We start from the raw sequence: 17,377 nt of genomic DNA on the forward strand, positions 1-17,377 counted from the left end.
GAATCCTCACGTTCCCACATGATCTCAAAGTAGACTTGGCGTCCACCTCCTTTTTCCCTCTTCTCCTGCTGCACTGTCAACAAAAGCGGGCAATGGTAAGAACATGGAGAGGTCAAGTGGGTGATCGAAGCATCGAAGAAACTATTCAGCCAACTGCTGGTCGCAACCCCTCTATCCAAGTGAACTTTAACATTCCTATTACCAGGCTTTTTATTATCATAAGTCCATAGTAATCCCGAGAAACCAATATCCTTTAAACCGCAGAAGTTCAACACCTCTTGCAAATCAGCCATTTGTTTCCCCCCACTCTTTGTTTCAGAGAAATGCTCATATTGCCACATGGCCTCACTAAAATCCCCAACCACAAGCCATGGTTCTCTAGACTAAGTTTTAAGCCGCTGCAAAATTTCCCACATATCCTCAACGCAAGGCTCCCCATACACAAACATGACCCGCCAAGGATCCGCATTTGGATCATCCTGCATAAAGACATCAATATAGCGTTCATCAATCGACAATAACTTAACTTGGATGTTCTCATCCCAAAACAAAGCAAGACCTCCACGTTTGCCACGACTATCCACTGCTAAACAACCTTTCAAACCTAATCTTGATCTTAAATTTTTCATGCGACTCTCCTAATCATAGTTTCCGACAAAAAAGACCAACTTGGGGTTATGTTGACGCACTGAGGCGTCTAAATCACGAACTGTCTAGGTGTTCCCAACCTCCCGACAATTCCAAACTATGACATTCCTTGCGCCTTGCTGTTGCTACTCATCTACATGACGGCTAGCCAAACCCTAATCAAATCTTGCCATGTACAACATAGCTTCGGGTGGGCAGATCCCTCACCGGGTTCCCCTTTGTGAAGCACCCCTGTTTGCACAGGGACTAAATGTGGTACAAATACCAGTCCCAGGACGGCTGGTACACACATTTATTACATAAGATGATTTAGTCTCGATACAAATCCCTCGGTAAAGGCCGAGTGATTCAAATCCAAACAAGATACAACCAAATCAAACTAAAGGTGCTGAATACGACTACTATTATCCACATGCAGCACTCAAGGCTGCACGGCAGCGGAAGAGAATAAAAGAATACATGCATAGGGATAATTCAAGAAAAAGGTTGAGGTTTGCTTTGCATAAAGCCAGTTTTATACGCATGCAAGGTTTATCTAGTAACTTGATTTTTGTAAAACAAGTTGTTGCCGTAATGATGGTAATTATGAAAGAGTAGGATGATCCTACACAAAAGGTTCAAATTTTAATTGCTACTGGACACCCCGTCCACATCAGCAAACGGCACACGTGCCGGCATTTCCAAAATCCAACACGCTTTACTCACACGAAAAAAGTATACCCCATTCCCAAAACAACCGTGCTATACGTACGACCGGGGGAGCCGACTCCCATACGACCGACGTTTTCTTTTCATGGTGTCATTAAGCTAAGCGGCCAGCTCCTACCTCTTGCCATGCTAGTCTCGTAGCAGGCCTGATGCCAAACCGCGCAGGCCCAGTGTGGTACCAGACCCGATGCCACATCTGTCTACTATATACTTGACTCATTCAGGCTGTCTACTATTTCTATTGAATGAAACAACAAATTCAGCAATAATTTGGCACAAAGATCATAGCGAAACACTTGTTCAGAATTCTTTCACATGAGGATTGCATACGGAAAAATAAAGATACAATTATGTCCTAAGCTAGAAGCAAATTGTTTGATCGATGAGAGAAATTAACAAGTATTAGTTCCAAGCCAGTATGAAACGAACTATCTTCCGGGTTCCGATTGTTCTTCTTATTTTATTCCTGGTTTTGGAATAGAAAGTCCATGACATCACTTTTTCCCTACAAAGGTAAACAGAATTTTAGATTCAGCTATGTAAATTAGTATCGTAATGCTAATAAGTAGTAAAGAAATGGAAATAATTAAGAAGCACCTCAAGAAGGTCCATATAAGAGGTCATGTGAGATGGTTCTACGAGTTGATGTAACGGAAGATCCTGCATAAAGTTGTAAATAAATCATAATGAACTAAAGAATATTTGGAACGACTAAATATAAGCTTTGTTAAAAAGATTACCTCCATTTGTAGTGAGCTTTGAATATTCTCACTCGGACCATCCTCTAAGCTGTTGTTTTGGTTTTTTGCCTTCCTTCCTCTTCGACTTTGCCCTCCAGTACCTGTTTTTTGTTGCTTCTTCATTCTTGTTCTCTTTATATCAAATTTAGACTGTTTTCTCAACACAGGAGGGTGACCTCTCCTTTTTACTGCTATTGGGTTCAACACAACTTCTCTTTGCTTTGAAATGACTTCTTCATTCTTTGACTTGGGTTGTTGCTGTTGTTCTTGAATTTCTTGGCTGTCTTGGTATGCAGAAATCTTTATCTTCAACTCATTAAGACCATGGATCACCAAGTTGTACAATGTATCCGATCCTGATCCATTCTCTGACACTTCACTAAAGTGCTTGCACAAATTAACGTAACGTTTCATAACTGGTGTATCAAGCTGATCATCATAGGAACACTTAATGAATGTGTGCTTACGCTTGAAATCCTTTCTCCATCGCTGCAGAATATATTTGGGAGGAACTTCGATAGTACCTACAAGAGGAAGTGTAGAAAGGATATGCCTGCATAGTATTCCTCAAAATTCAAAACGCCGACATTCACACCTCATGTCACCTTCCTCTTTGTTGAACAGAACAATGAACTCTGAAACAATCATTTTTTCTCCAACCTTTCTATCTTCTCTCACTTTGAAAGTACAATTTGACCCTTCTTTCTCAAGACAATTCGGATAGCAATATATTTTGCCTCTCAACTCATCCTGAAACTCTTTAAACTTTGCATTTGTATACGTTGCCTGGAATTGCTTCTCAAATTCATAATGTGTAATACATGGAATCACCTCCTGAAATGATTTACAATCGGACCTGTTTTCTTTCTCTACCTTGTCTCTTAATGCATTGTCATATTGCTCCACAAACTGCTTCAATGTAGTGGTAGAATTTACATAGCCATCAAAGAAAGCTGGAGCCCATAGATGTCTGTCATTGTACAATCCACCAAGCCATTCATTGTCATGAAGGCCAAAACCATCAATCATATTGATCCATCCCTTGTCGAAATCATCTTTACTTAACGAGTCATAGACTACATTTGACAATGTAATCCTGATATCGTCATATTTTGTGTACCCACCAAGCTTCTCAGGAACCTTCTTCATGATGTGCCATAAACACCATCTATGCCTAGCATCAGGGAATACTACTTCAATAGCATTCTACATTGCTTTGCATTGGTCAGTAATTATGGCATTCGGTGCTTTATTTAACATACAAGATAGCCATGCCTTGAACAACCATACAAAAGTATCTGTATCTTTATTAGAAAGCAAACCACAGCCTAACATAACAGATTCCCCATGATGATTTACGCCTACAAAAGGAGCAAATGGCATGTGGTATTTATTTGTCAAGTATGTAGTATCAAATGTCACAACATCTGAGAAGGATTCATATGTAGCTCGACTTCTAGTATCAACCCACAATATATTTCTTAGCCTGCAGTCTGGTCCAACATCCATGACATAGAAAAAGTTTGGGTTTTTGGACTGCATACGGAGGAAATATTGATTGATTGCATAAGCATCTCCAGCACCAAGATTCAGCTTTCTTACATCCTGCAAATACTGCAAATAGTTCCTGCACTCCTTTTTACCAAACTCAAGATTTTCATAACCTCCGGCTTGCATAACAAGAGAACCAAAACTTTTGTTTAAACGAATTTCTGCTTGGTCATTTAACTCTAGTCTTCTCTTGGCATGAACATCTAGCTTCTTGTGGCATCGGAGAAATCTTGCTTTGTTTGGACTTACAGCATGATTATGGTCGAGTGTAACACTGCTAATACAAAACTCCTCACCCTGAAGATAGAAGTTTACTTTAGCTGGACACTGCATTCTTGCATTCTTGTCGATGGGTTGGGTTTGAATGTATCCTTTGAGGTATACTGAGCCTTGCCTTGTCTATTGCAAGTAAGTGTGAAATATCGCACCTTGCCATCTTCATTCTTTTTACATCCTCTTTTGGTCACACCAAATCTTGTCTTTTTTGCATAATTTTTGTAGAAGTTAATAGCATCATCTTTGCTGTCAAATAGCATTCCCTTCGTAGGCTGTAACAGGATCTGTTTCTCTGTTAATTGATTAGCTGAATCACCCTCAACCTCCTCAGCAATAAAATCATCTTCATCTGACACTTCTTGTTGCACGTCATTATCTGAAGACAAATGAGCTTCCATTGCCTACAATAGGTGAGAAAAATATTCTATTTTACAGTTTTATAATCAACTCATACAACTTGCTACGGCATTACTGGAAACTCAAAGAGAAAATAAAGGAACCAAAGCATGCAGTAATTTGGTGGTAGAAAGATCAATAAAAAGGCATCGGCGTGTGCGGTGACAAACCTATTTGCTTCCTGCACGTACGTCCTGCTTTTCGTGGTACAAAGATGATCAAGGCAGCCGCAAGAACTTGTTTGTGTCGGCGTGTATTGCTGCCGCGAAGGTCTTCTCTGGTCAAGATTGATATTAGGGTTAGAATACTCAAGAGTTGTACATCAGATACAGCTAGTGATGGACCTGGGCCTGTGCTTCTTAGTATCGGGCCCATGTAAGAGGTTAAGAGCTGGCCGCTTTGCTTAATGACGCTATGAAAAGAAGACGTCGGTCGTACGTGAGTCGGCTTTCCCGGTCGTACGTATAGCATTTTCGTTCCCCAAACTAGTCAAAGTGACCAAGCCATAACTCGTCCAAGACCGTGGAGACGGCTATTCGAATAGATTTTAACTCTGCAGAGGTGTGCACTTTACCCACAAGTAGGGTATCGCAACATGATCACCTTAGCATCAGCGCGGATCCATCAAAGCCATTACCCACCATAGCATCATCCTGATTAGTCATCGCAAGAGCAAACTAAGGGGTTCCTGACCTTCCAACGAGGCCTACAACCGGGCCACGAATAAGCCTGCACTTGCTTATGCTCGCTCCTTAGCCTCTTGCTGTGCACCCGCCTACGGACGACTAACAGGTTAGCTAGTGGGACTTAGACTAAGCCCTTGCCACACACAAGGGTCGAGTGGTTGTACGATGAATTGGGTTAGGCAAGATGACACATTAACTCGGTCCTTAAACAAGACAAAACGGATATCTTCCATATTCAGCCAAAAAGGCACAAGCCAAACTCCCAGGCATCCCACACAAGGAACCCTGATCCGCCCCATCTCCATGTAATCACCAACACTTGGTTGTTCATTAACACTTTCCAAAATCCCAACCCATGTGTATACCAACAACACACTCAACATATTTTATTTTTGAAACCAATTGCATTTGTAAAATGAGTAGTAAAAATATCGATGAACAAATTCTAAGCATTTAGGAATGACGCTTTTACGGTTGAAAAATACTCCTAACATTTGAGAAAAAATACCCCTCTTATCAATTGAAATATAGACCTGACATTTGAAGGATACTCCTCTTTTGAAATACTCCTGAAATTTGAAATATACTTTTGATATCAGGAAAAAATACTCTTATTATCAATTGAAAAATACTCCTATCACTTTTGCAAAACTACTCCTTGTCAATGGTGCAAGGTAAAAAAAAAAACTCTACCCGTACAAATTTTCATGCATGCATGGATCGGTGTGCACATGCATAAAAGGAGGCAACAAACGGAATAAGAAAGTAGGAAGGGTAATCCTGCGCTAATCACGCTAGTTTATTATCATGCAAAACAGTCTTGCCTCTGGCGTCTTTGATCCACTGCACCTGGACTGCATTCCGTGCGTTATCTTGGGTACAAATTTAAAGTGGATAGTAATTCACGTGATAGCTTTCTTCACACAGATTTGCATGCATATTGTTTCCAATAAAGCTAATTCGCTGATTTGTTGCCGATTCTGTGCAGACCCGCACACGTTAAAACGCAATAATGGTGGAGACGTTTTTACGGTTCGGGACGAAAAACTTCGATTTTTACGGTACAGTGCATGTTAGAGTACATCATTTAAGTACATTATTAAAGTATATTAATGCTGCTTGAAGGCATTGTTTTTTATCGACTTGCAGTGCAAATAGAGCATTTCTCCAAGTCTTTGAAAGTATCACCACGATATAAAATACAATAATTTGGATATGCATAAATTATTTCCACACCCATCGTTAATGGACTGACAAGCTTGTTTGCTCGGTGTTGACCGGCACTTTATTTGACTTTGGAAGCAACCAGCCAACATTCGTAGGAGATCATTGAAACTACTGCCTGACCAACTGTGCTTAGACTTTAAAGTCAACAGCTCAAGTATAAAAATGAAGTATGGTCCAGTGTTTCAAACATCCCTTTGATTTTGTATATATTTTCCTTCGCTCATTTTTTCATTGTCTCAAAGTTTGTTAACCCCTTTCACTACCAACCAATAGCTCTGCTTTGGTACGGTGCGACAACTGCCTCAGAAAATTACTATCATCAAGTTCGTCGTCGCTACGATCATCACTATCACCATTGATGGGCCCCTCACCGACATCATCACCATAGCATCCATCAACACCATCATCATCACCGCCACCCTCACAAAAATTATCATAAACATCAAACATTCTATCAAACTCGACGTCTTTTATGATTTCATCGAATGGATTCTCCGTCGGAGGGGGTGCCTCTTGCCATGATACGTCCAAATCACGTAATTCTCAAGAAAACCATCCACCAACACATGCGATCTGATTATAGTTGTGTCGCTGAATACTCTCGTATTCTTGCAAGTTTTGCATGCATGGGCAAAGTATCCTCCGTGTCTTCTTATTTCTTGCTTGATTTTCCACAGCTTAAATGAATTTATTAAGTTCTCGAAGATAATAGGCATCCGTCCTTCATGATTTGTACATCCATATTCTATCCATCTCTAAACATCAACAAATAATTTAAACGGATTAAAATAATTTTTTCAATAGTTTTGTAAATAAATAGTAAATAAATATATACTCTTATACATGCATAGATGTTGGAAAAAATTTAACATGTACTAACAAAAAAAATCCAAATCCAAATGTACTAACTAAAAAAAATCAAAATCCAACCTATTATTGTACCACTAAATCTTGGGGGAAAATCTATCATGCATGTGTGTAAAGAAAAAAAAATCAAATCTTCTTCTCTCTCCTCCATGGATCTAGAAAATTATTTACTTAGAAATAACGCTAAAACTTATAGACTGAGTCCAAATGATTACATAATCTTATTCTTCTACTAAAATAATAAAATTTCATCCAAAAGTTTGAGACAAATGGAGTCCCAAATTTCAAAACCGCACCATGGAGATCTAGCTAGAGGCAAAGAGAGCTCCATTTAAACTTTAAAACTAACAAAAAGCTTAGAAAGACATGGGATTAGCAGCATACCTCCTACAGCCCTAAACTCGAAAGAAATCAAGTTTAAAACCTTCCCTCCTCTTTTTTCTTTTTTGGATTTTTAGGCAGCACCTTCCCTAAGCAAGCATTGAGCTGTCCGGAAGAGGAAGAAGGTGCTAGCCATATTTTGTCTTGCATTTTTAGAGGTGGATCATGCCCTGAAAATGCATTTGTACAGACGGGTAACGCCATCTCCTACTTCTGAAAATGGGTCTTATTTTTAGGGGCGAGTGATGGTGTCACCCGCCCCTACAAATATTATTTTTAGTTGCGGGTGATGGCTCATTTTCTGAAGCGGGTGATGGCGTCACACGCTCAAAAAATACTTTTCCACGTGCGGATCAATTGCCACAGTAGATGTTGATTCTCCACATTTGAGAATCACCATTATCTGGCCATACAATTGCGATTCATATTCCAATCACTTTTTCTCGATAGGCAGGGCTAGACTATCTTTTCCTAAAATACATGTTGCGTTTTGTCTCGATGAAAAATCTTCTGCTATTGCCATTCTTTTCCTGATCGCTGGTCATATCAACTTTCAATAATTTAGCTATATTTTCTAGGCAGAACGGAAAGAACTGAACGCTTCCCTGAATCAAACTCTTTTTTCCATAATGTGCCGGGTCATCTTTTGATCCGTACCGGAAAAAATAAAACATTGCTATAAATCGTTTTTGTAGTGGTGAACTTTTCTTACGGTAATTGTACGTCATTCAGCGATCTCACGGTAGTGCGCATGCTTAGAGAGTTAGAGGAGTCGTTTGCATGTCCACCTGATCGGCTCACATGGGTTGCGGCGCCGCCGCCTCCGGCCGCAATCTGCAAGCACTCCATGTGCCACCGCCGAGCTAGTCTGCCATTGCTGCAAGCAAGCTGCCTGCCGATCCGGCGCGGTGTGGACGCGAGCTCACATGCGCTGCGTGAATTCCACAGCCCGTAACTGCCTGCGGGCCACACGCACGCTATATCCATCGATCCACGGCCGTTGTCGTGCTCGTGTCGCCACCGGACGACCCGCCCCCCGGGACCATGGGCGCACGGGCACGAGCGCCCCCCTCGCTCTCTCTCACGCCCATGCCCATGCCGCCCGCCGATCGAGCACCTGCGTTGTCCCGTCGCGAGCGACTCACCACGTTCACACAGGCACACTTTTCTCCGCTCTTCAGTGTGGATAAATAGCCGCAGCGCCTCCAATCTTCTTACACTACCTGCGGGCAGAAGCAGTCAGTGAGTGAGTCAGTGCCATGGCGAGAGCACGAGCAGCGGCAGAGCTCCTCCGATTCCTCTTCCTCCTCGCCCTCGCCGCCGGCGCCGCGGCCGCCATAGCAGACGCGCCGGCGCCCGCGGCTGCCGCCGAAGGGTCGGCGGCGACAACGAAGCCGCCGGCGGGGTGCCGGCGCGGCGACCTGGTGGTGCGGCAGCGCGCGACGGGGCGCACGGTGGAGGGGAAGCCCGAGTACGCGGTGGAGGTGCGAAACGCGTGCCGGTGCGCGCAGTCCCGGGTGGTGCTCCGCTGCTACGGGCTGAGCAGCGTGGAGGCCGTGGACCCGCGCGCCATCCGCGCCGTGGACGGCGAGCGCTGCCTGCTCCGCGGCGGGCGCGCGCTGGCGCCCCGCGGCGGCGCCGTGCGCTTCACCTACGCGTGGATGACGCCGCAGGACTTCCCGCTCGTCAGCTCCCAGGCGCACTGCTAGCTAGCTAGCTGCATACCCATCTCTCCCATAGTTTCCTACTGATTCAGCGAGCAAGATTAGCTGATGATCCATGATTGAGTTGCAAGTGTAATTAAACGAGGTTGATTAGATTGGATACATTTACGTTCATTTGTGGCGCTCTTTGTTTAGGCTTGGAGAGTGATTTGGTTTTGTGGCTCCGTTTGTACTGCCTGTTAACCTTTCGTTATAAGTGTGCTCCTTTTTTTGCTATCCCTGGATGATAACTTGTGACTCTCAAAAGGGAAAAAAATGACTTCAGAGGTGGATTGGGTTGAATTGAATACTACGTGGAGTCACGGGAGCAAATGGGCAATCCTGAAGCATGTATGTAGGGAGGCAGGCGACGGACACGCCGCGACACGCGCCACCTTTCATCATGTGCCTTGTCCTGTCCGCCACCGCTCTCCATGTCCCTACCCGCGGCTTCTCCAGCTTTTATCAACTCCATTATTTCTCTTTGCCGCCATGGTGGTCGTCGTCTCTTTGCTTGTGGGCCTGTGGGATCAACAGGCCCGACCATCATCAGCTCTGTCCCGTCGGTGTGCTTGAGTCTACCGCCTGGGCTCGCGGGCCTGTACCCTGTAGGATCAACCCCACACGCAGCGGCTGCAGAAAGGCAAGCAAACAGGGTATATAAAATTTTTGACCCACCACAAACCTTGGGCCGGGTACCGGCCGAAATATTTTGACCCCGAACCCAACCCATCCTGAAGTGTACACAAAAAATCGGGTTTGACCTGATCTGATCTGAACCCGACCCGACCCGACCCAACCACATGTCAAGTCACGCTCGGGTCGAAGAAAAAAACACTAGGTTTTATTTTGACCCGACCCGAATCTGATCCGATCCGATAAATGATCAGGTTTAAATTCTCCAATGAATCTTGACGCACATGACGTAAGGAACATAAAAGTACAAAAGAAATTTGAAACAGATTGCCTAGCAGGATTATGATCATCCAAAATAGATATAATGAGCTTATTTTATGTACCACTATTGAAATCATCTTTCTTACTTCCTAAGGCGTCATGTATCTTTCTTACTTCTTTCTTCTTGAGGAGGTATGACAATGTGCTCTACACTCTATGGTTGGCCATGGCGCACCAATGGATTTTCTTGAAATGCTTGCGAAGAAAAGAGAGAGAAAGAAAATCAATTTTGGAATTGATGACTCCATCTGCCTATATTCAAGTGCAGCGAGATCAACGATCAGTTCGGCTCAGTAGTAAACTGCCTTGTAACTGACTTATCTCAACGATAAGTCGTCCGCCCAACGCCCATCAGTTTACTTCGACACAACAGTAACACTAAAATATTATGTCTTCTAAAGACATCTCCAAGGGATCCTCATTAGTCTAGTTTACTAATTAAAATAATTTGATCTCCGAGGGTGATGGAACTTAACCATTCGTCGTTTGATTATTGTTTCTTGAATTGTTCTTACTCAGGTCACAATGAAACATCAGTAGGGCCGGTTTCCTGGAGAATAAGGTGTTTAAACTTCTCTCATTATACCACAATAAGGTCGCTGATTTGGGATTGTGATATAGTATCTTCGTCGAAAAGTCTTTTATACTTTGTTGTAGATCGGGATGATATCAATCATAGCATTGCCTAATGAATTTTAAAATCCATCTCAATAGAAATGAAAAAATTTAAAGTTGCGTTCTGGGGTGTGTACGTGTTGATACGTAAAATGGTGCCCTCGGTGACTTCGAAGGAGTTAGTCAACTAAAAGTCAAACCTTCCGAAGGTAGCATCCGATCAGTACTAGTCAGTTTTCCAATGTCTATACCAATCCTTACCTAAATAAAACTGTAATTTAATACACGTGGATCTAAGTCATAGCCGGGAATGAATATCCTCTCACACCCGGTTTAGAAAAGGGGACCGAATGCATCTTACATATGCGCCAGGATCAAATTTCACACATATGATAGACGTCACAGGTGTATACCCGAAACAATGAAATAACGAAATAGAGTATTATAGTACTTTATTACATGACCGATAGTCTTAATCTTAAACGATTATAACTAGTAGCGGATTTTAACTTCACAGGCAGATGACTGGGAGACATACGCCTAGTATTCTTCAAAATCTTCGGGAAACTCTGGACAATTATATTATTTTGAGCAACATTGGTTTTAATAAAGTAAGTGTGAGTACACTTATGATTGGTACTCAGCAAGTGGAGTAAATTATATGACATGCAAAGTTGTAATCAAGGAAAAACTGACATGGTTTGACTGCGATAAGCATTTTTAGTTGATCAAGTTTTATTAAGCAAGTATTAACTAAGTGTAAGTTTAAATTTCAGAGGTAAATAATTAACAACATAAATGAATAAATAAAGAATATCGATTTAAATCATCTTTGAGTTCAATTATCATGTGAGTGTCCAAGCCGCTCTTAACCGTGAGCACAGCTGATATATCAGTTTTCACTCTGCAGAGGTTGTACACTTTACCCACAATTCGTGTTTTCCTTGATGCCCGGGTTTGCAAGGCCCTTAAACACTTCTAAGGTGAGTGACAGGGATTCATTACGAGATCTTTACAAAGATTTCCTAACTTGCAACGGTCCACTAAGGTTTCAGGTTTAATCAAGGAAATTCAAAAGAAACTAGGCATATCCTTAATTTGGGATCCATCATATTCTAGACACATGCATGCATATCAAGTTAAGGTGTGTATTTATAAAATTATTGGAACTGAAGTATGATCAAGGACCACTTGCCTTCATCAAAGAACTGCTGCTGCTCGGGAACATCTTCACAGCTTGGCTCTTGCGGACTCTCGAACTGCGCACCGTCTATCGTAACATACAAGTGCATACAAATAAACAAGTACTATAAATAAGAAAAATACACCAAACAATATAAATAGAACAAAATAACATTATAAAGCTATTGTATATGTTGCAAGGATCGTGTGAGCGCAAGAATCGATGAAAACGGTGTTAAAACGGGGAAGTTATGGCTAAAACATGATTTTAGGAGCTTATTTGTAGAAGATTTGAAACTAAAAGTGCTCTAACCAAAGAAACCGAGGGCTAGAATATAATTAAACCTTAGATCTAGGGTTTAGATTGCAAAATAGAAGGGTTTAGGATGGCAGGTTCTATTTTTGAAAAAGTTAGGGGTCTAAACAGAAGAATAAGGATCTATTCGCGAATACTTTTGAACTGTCGTGGACTGCGGGTTGATTTCTATGAAACTCATAGGCTAAAGTGCAAATTTATCTCAGGTTGACCGGTATCTGGTTGTCTTGACTCAGGTTAGATCTAATCTAACCCGTTGGATCGGGATCCTACGGCTGTGAGCGGCTGACGGCGCAGGGGCAGCGGTGCTGAGCGCTGGCGGCGAGGGAATGCGGCGGCGGGCGGCGGTGGTTCGTCGGAGTAACGTGTAAACGTGTTTCTGGGCGGGTTGGGCTTGGGTTTGGAGTGGGAGCAAGAGAGCAAGACGAGGAACACATCTAGAGGCTCGGGAAGCGGCGAAAGTGGTCGGAGACGGCGGCCGGCGGCGAGGGATGGCTTGGGGCGACGGCGAGCAATTAGCACGCATAGGAAAGCGGGACAGAGGGGAAGAAGCGGCTAGCGAAAACCCTCACCACAACGCGAAGCTTCTGGAGCGCTTGCTCGACGGCGGGGAGCGGCGGAGCGACGGAGCGGCCGAGGCGTGGAGGCGGTGGTGGCGGAAGAGCTCAGGCGCTTAGGGTTTCGGGTGAGGGCGTGCGGCTGCGGCTTAGGGAGGAGTAGGGCACGGGGGGCTCTTAAATAGGGCAGCCGGGGCACTTAGGCGTGCGGGCTTGGGGCTCCGCGTGACTCAGGTGGCGTCTGACGCCGGCCGGACTCGGACTTGAGTCCGAGCCTGGCTCGGGGAAGGAGAAGGCCCCGACAGGCGGGACCCACCCGTCAGCGAGAGAAAGGGGAAGGGAGGAGGAAGCAGGCTGCGTGGGGAAGCTGGGCCGCGGAGGAGCTGGACTGCGTGCAGGGGGAAAGAGAAAAGAAGGAAGGAGCCAGCGGCTGCTGGCCGTGCGGTGGAGGGGAAAAAGGACAGCTGGGCTAGGCCGTGTGGGGAGAGAGAGGGAGAGAAAGGCCTGGTTGGGCTGGGCTGCAAGGAGAAAAGAGAGAGGAAAAAAGAAAAGAGAGAGTGGGCCGGGTCCAATTAGAAAAGGAGCCAGAAAAAGAATTGCATTCAAATATATTTGAATTTGAATTGAAATTTCAATTCAAATGAAAGACAAACAGTAAAACAATGCAATGGGGCATGAAATGAACAAAACCTATAACTCCTTATATTTCTTTTTATGGTCAAGTAAATTGCTATTAATTTACGGTAAATGCTCTAAAATTAAAATGATGGAATAAAACATTATGGATTGTAAAAGGAATTCTAGCAAAATTTATTTAGATTTCTAAATTAAAAATTAGGGTGTTATGTATCCACGGTCAATTCTCTGGCTAGTGAGACCAGTATAAGAAGAAGATTTGTTAATCTGCCGTGTCACATGCCAGCCATCCGATATTATTATGCGAGGGCCTGTGCAAAGTTCTTTAGGCTATCAGCTGCGCTTGTTCATATGATCATATCCTTAATTGATCCGCCATGATTTTATTTCGGCATGCATACAGCAGTTTTTAAGGGCGCCGCATGGTCAGTTTGGATCTGAAACTCCTGCAAATAGTGATTGTTTCAAGAAGATTCTAGTTTGCATTCCAAGTGACAGTGCTGAGCATCAGAGTGTCCCAGTTTCCAGTGGCGAGGGAAATCTTGACCACAGCTTAGGTATGATGAATAGGACATTGTTAGTTAGTGAAAAGAGGTCAATTATGGCGTAAGTGAATTTTGGAATCCGTTCAGCTGTCGACTTCATTAGTGCGGCGCGTTTTATCTTTTTATTTTATTGTTTTCCCTGCTTTATCAATAAAGTTGGCAGCTCTTCTACATTTTCTTCAACAAAGCTAAGACTTAAAGGAGAAAAGAAATCACCATCTTGTATCAAGTGAATTAGTGAAATCTTACCGACATACGTACGTGTATGCCTACTGTAACACTAATGCAACGAGAGCTTTTGCACTCATCTAGTCAGATACTCCCTCTATCCTCAAATAAATGCATTTCTAGCTATGCCCCTAATACACCTATTTTGGAATAGAGGACTATTTAACAGGTATTATCTTCCTTCTAATTTATAGGTTATTTTGATTCTTTTAGATATATAGTTTTTTCTATGTATCTAGATATAATGTATATCTAGATGCTTTGCAAATGCTATGCGTCTAGAAAAACTAAAATAATCTATAATTTTAAACGGATGGAGGAGTAGTGACAAAAGCACTGGCAACTTGGTTAAACTTTTGAAAGGTAAATCTGCCGGCCTAGGCCTTCGTATTTTTAATACAACATGGGCCGACTTTGAAACTATTGGTTCTGTCTTCAAGTCGAAGGCTACGAAATTCAAAGCTATGCCATGAGAGTCAGGGGACGTGAACCTTGAACGTGTAGTGTTTTTCTTTACCGTGCACGCACTGCTCTCGTACATCACATATATGCGTGCCCTTGGCCTAGCTTCAGACTCAGTACTGTCCTTGCGCGGCAATGGAGAAGCTCCGCAGGAGCAGGAGCACGCGCCCTCGGAGTCCGCCGGAGAAGAAGGGCTTCCTGGCCAAGACCGTGGAGCGGTGCCGGTCCCTGGGCCGGCGGCCGCCACCGTCACCAGCACTGCCGTCGGCGCCGGCGGGGTGCTTCCCGGTGCTGGTCGGCCCGGAGAAGGAGCGCTTCGCGGTGCGCGCCGAGCGCGCGAACCATCCACTGTTCAGGGCACTGCTGGACGAGGCGGAGGCCGAGTACGGGTCCCCGCGAGCCGGCGCCGGGCCGCTGGTGCTGCCGTGCGGCGCCGAGGAGTTCCGGCGGGTGATGTAGGTGATGAGCGGGACGAGGAGGAGGATGAGGACGTAGCACGCGGCGCGGCCGTCGCTAGCACGGCGCCTCGGTCGCCGGCGTGGAGGTTCTTCTTGTTGAAAGGAGGTGGCCGCGGAGGCTATCTGAAGATGAGGCCCACACGTACGGGCGGTTCTTGAATCCTACGTGTATCCACACACACAGCTGCGAAGCCAGCAATGTGGCAAGCTCATGAAGCCAGTTGAGTATTTGGTTTTAGTAGTAGGATAACGGCAGATCACTTCACACCTAATTTTCTCTGTTTATTTGAGGAATGAAGCTGATGAAGCTCATGATGGATGGATCATTCCATCAAGCATTAACTGACTCCTTGGTTTCAACTGGACTAGATGCACTTATTAATTTTGAGATTTGTTTTCATATTTTTTTTATCTATGGGGACCATGATGGGAAAAAAAATCCTTTCTTTACAGAGGTATGAGTAAGAGTAAGCTGTGCTAAGCTTCAAAAGAGAGGAGTAGAACAGAAGGGCCGAAAAGGGATGCCACTGATTGGGCTTGGCCGGAAAAAATATGGGGAAGGTGTCGATACAAGGCTGCCGGCAAGGCGAGGATTGGCTTCGGCCGAAACTAAGAGTTTGAGGCTGAGGCGACTTTCTATGTTTTTCGTTCATCTTTAGAAAAATCGTACAAAAACTAATTTGAATTTTGGAAACACGTTTGTCATACAAAAACCCTAATGCTATTTCTAGCTAGAATGAATGGATTCAACCATGAATGTATCCTATATGAATATCATTTATGTTTGTAAACTAATCATTTCATGCAATTAGAAGGTTTATGATTCACACTAAATGTTAGAACAATTAGGAATATCATAATATTGTTGAAAAATTACTGTTTTCACATCCCAAAATAATTTTTTTGGTGTGACATGTTTCTTCTCAAGGTATTTGGATTTGGCACCTTTTTGGTTTATTCGAGTTATACGACGATATCAATGTTCTACAATGTTCCCTACTCTTTGCAGAGCTAGCCAAAGGGCAAGCTTTAGAACTGAACTATATCATCAATTGTCATATTATACAATGAGATATTAACATGCAAATGGCATAATCCGCCATAGGCCGCATCGTGAAGACCATACTTTATTCATAAAGGAATAATAGGAAAATATTTCACCAAAGTACAAGTAGTTACAAAGGATTTGGACTGAACAATTGGAGTTCAACAGGATCATCTTGAACTTATTTAATTTGTGGACCGGATCATGTTTTCTAGATCAAGACACACTTATTAGAAAAATCAATACAGCTTATGTCATCATGCATAACATAATCATTGATAATTTTCCCCATCCCTCTCCCCTGTCTTGTAAATCTTGTTCTCTCCACACTTGTAAGTATCCTGTCCCACCCATGTACATTTATATATATATATATATAGAAAATATTGAAATGAAGTGCTGTGGATAGATCTGATCATGGGCGCGGCTGATCGACCAGACCCGCCGGAAAAAAATCTAACGTAACCCAACCTGATTAATACATAGAATAGGATGGGGCTGAAATTTACAATCCAACATAAAAATTGGACCGCGTATGGGCCTACTTTTTGACCTGGAACCCGAAAAAACCCACCCCAACTTGACCTCACCCAAAAATTATACATAAAAATCCGGGCTTTACTTGAGTTAGGCTCGGGTCAAAAAATCCGAACCAGTGACGGATCGGGTCAAGCTTGGACTGAAGAAAAAGACAACATTTTTTTTTACCCAGCACAAAAGATCCTCTAGAATGTCATATTTACCTGTAGAGAACTAGTTCAGGGAGCTCTTACAGTGCGCTTGGCAATTGATGGGAAAGAACATGGGAATTATGAGTTGGGAGTAGAACGAGGAATTTACATAGTTGGACATTTAGTCCAAATCCCTTATTTGGCTTCTGATGACAATTAAGATGAGAAGTTAAGGGAGAATTCTTATTTTCTGTTTGGTTCGTGGGTTAATTTGGAAATGAGAAATTGTATCGTAAGTCAAGATAGAACTATAGTGATGCATCGATCTTTCACTTAAAACACAATTCTCGTCCCATCACAAATCAAAGTCATTGGCCATCCAAACTCCATTTCGCGATCCAAACTTCCATTCCCATCAAACAGATAAGAGATTTTTAAGCTTTTACCTCTAAACTTGTATTAGAGATGTTCTCGCATTATAAGTACTCCCTCCGTTCCAAATTGTAGGTCGTTTTGGCAAAT

The 17,377-nt window shown here is 43.2% G+C and overlaps 3 protein-coding genes across 3 annotated transcripts; 2 read left to right on the forward strand and 1 right to left on the reverse strand.

Moving 5' to 3' along the window:
- Positions 1 to 2,663: 2,663 nt before the first annotated feature.
- LOC112900664 (protein FAR1-RELATED SEQUENCE 5-like) lies at positions 2,664 to 4,321 on the reverse strand. Its single transcript, XM_025969496.1, has 3 exons — positions 4,076 to 4,321; positions 3,456 to 3,944; positions 2,664 to 3,302 (listed from the first exon to the last, which is right to left on the reverse strand). The coding sequence occupies exons 1-3, from the start codon at positions 4,319 to 4,321 to the stop codon at positions 2,664 to 2,666; spliced, it is 1,374 nt and encodes a 457-aa protein (XP_025825281.1).
- A 3,816-nt stretch (positions 4,322 to 8,137) lies between these two features.
- Positions 8,138 to 9,420, forward strand: LOC112901258 (TPD1 protein homolog 1A-like). Its single transcript, XM_025970128.1, has one exon. It carries the CDS (start codon positions 8,740 to 8,742, stop codon positions 9,187 to 9,189), a length of 450 nt encoding a protein of 149 aa, XP_025825913.1. The 5' UTR covers positions 8,138 to 8,739; the 3' UTR covers positions 9,190 to 9,420.
- Positions 9,421 to 14,816: 5,396 nt separating this feature from the next.
- Positions 14,817 to 15,140, forward strand: LOC112900666 (auxin-responsive protein SAUR41-like). Its single transcript, XM_025969497.1, has one exon. It carries the CDS (start codon positions 14,817 to 14,819, stop codon positions 15,138 to 15,140), a length of 324 nt encoding a protein of 107 aa, XP_025825282.1.
- The last annotated feature ends 2,237 nt before the right edge of the window (positions 15,141 to 17,377 follow it).

The sequence above is a fragment of the Panicum hallii genome, chromosome 7 (genome assembly GCF_002211085.1).
Source record: "Panicum hallii strain FIL2 chromosome 7, PHallii_v3.1, whole genome shotgun sequence".
Lineage (NCBI taxonomy): Eukaryota > Viridiplantae > Streptophyta > Magnoliopsida > Poales > Poaceae > Panicum > Panicum hallii.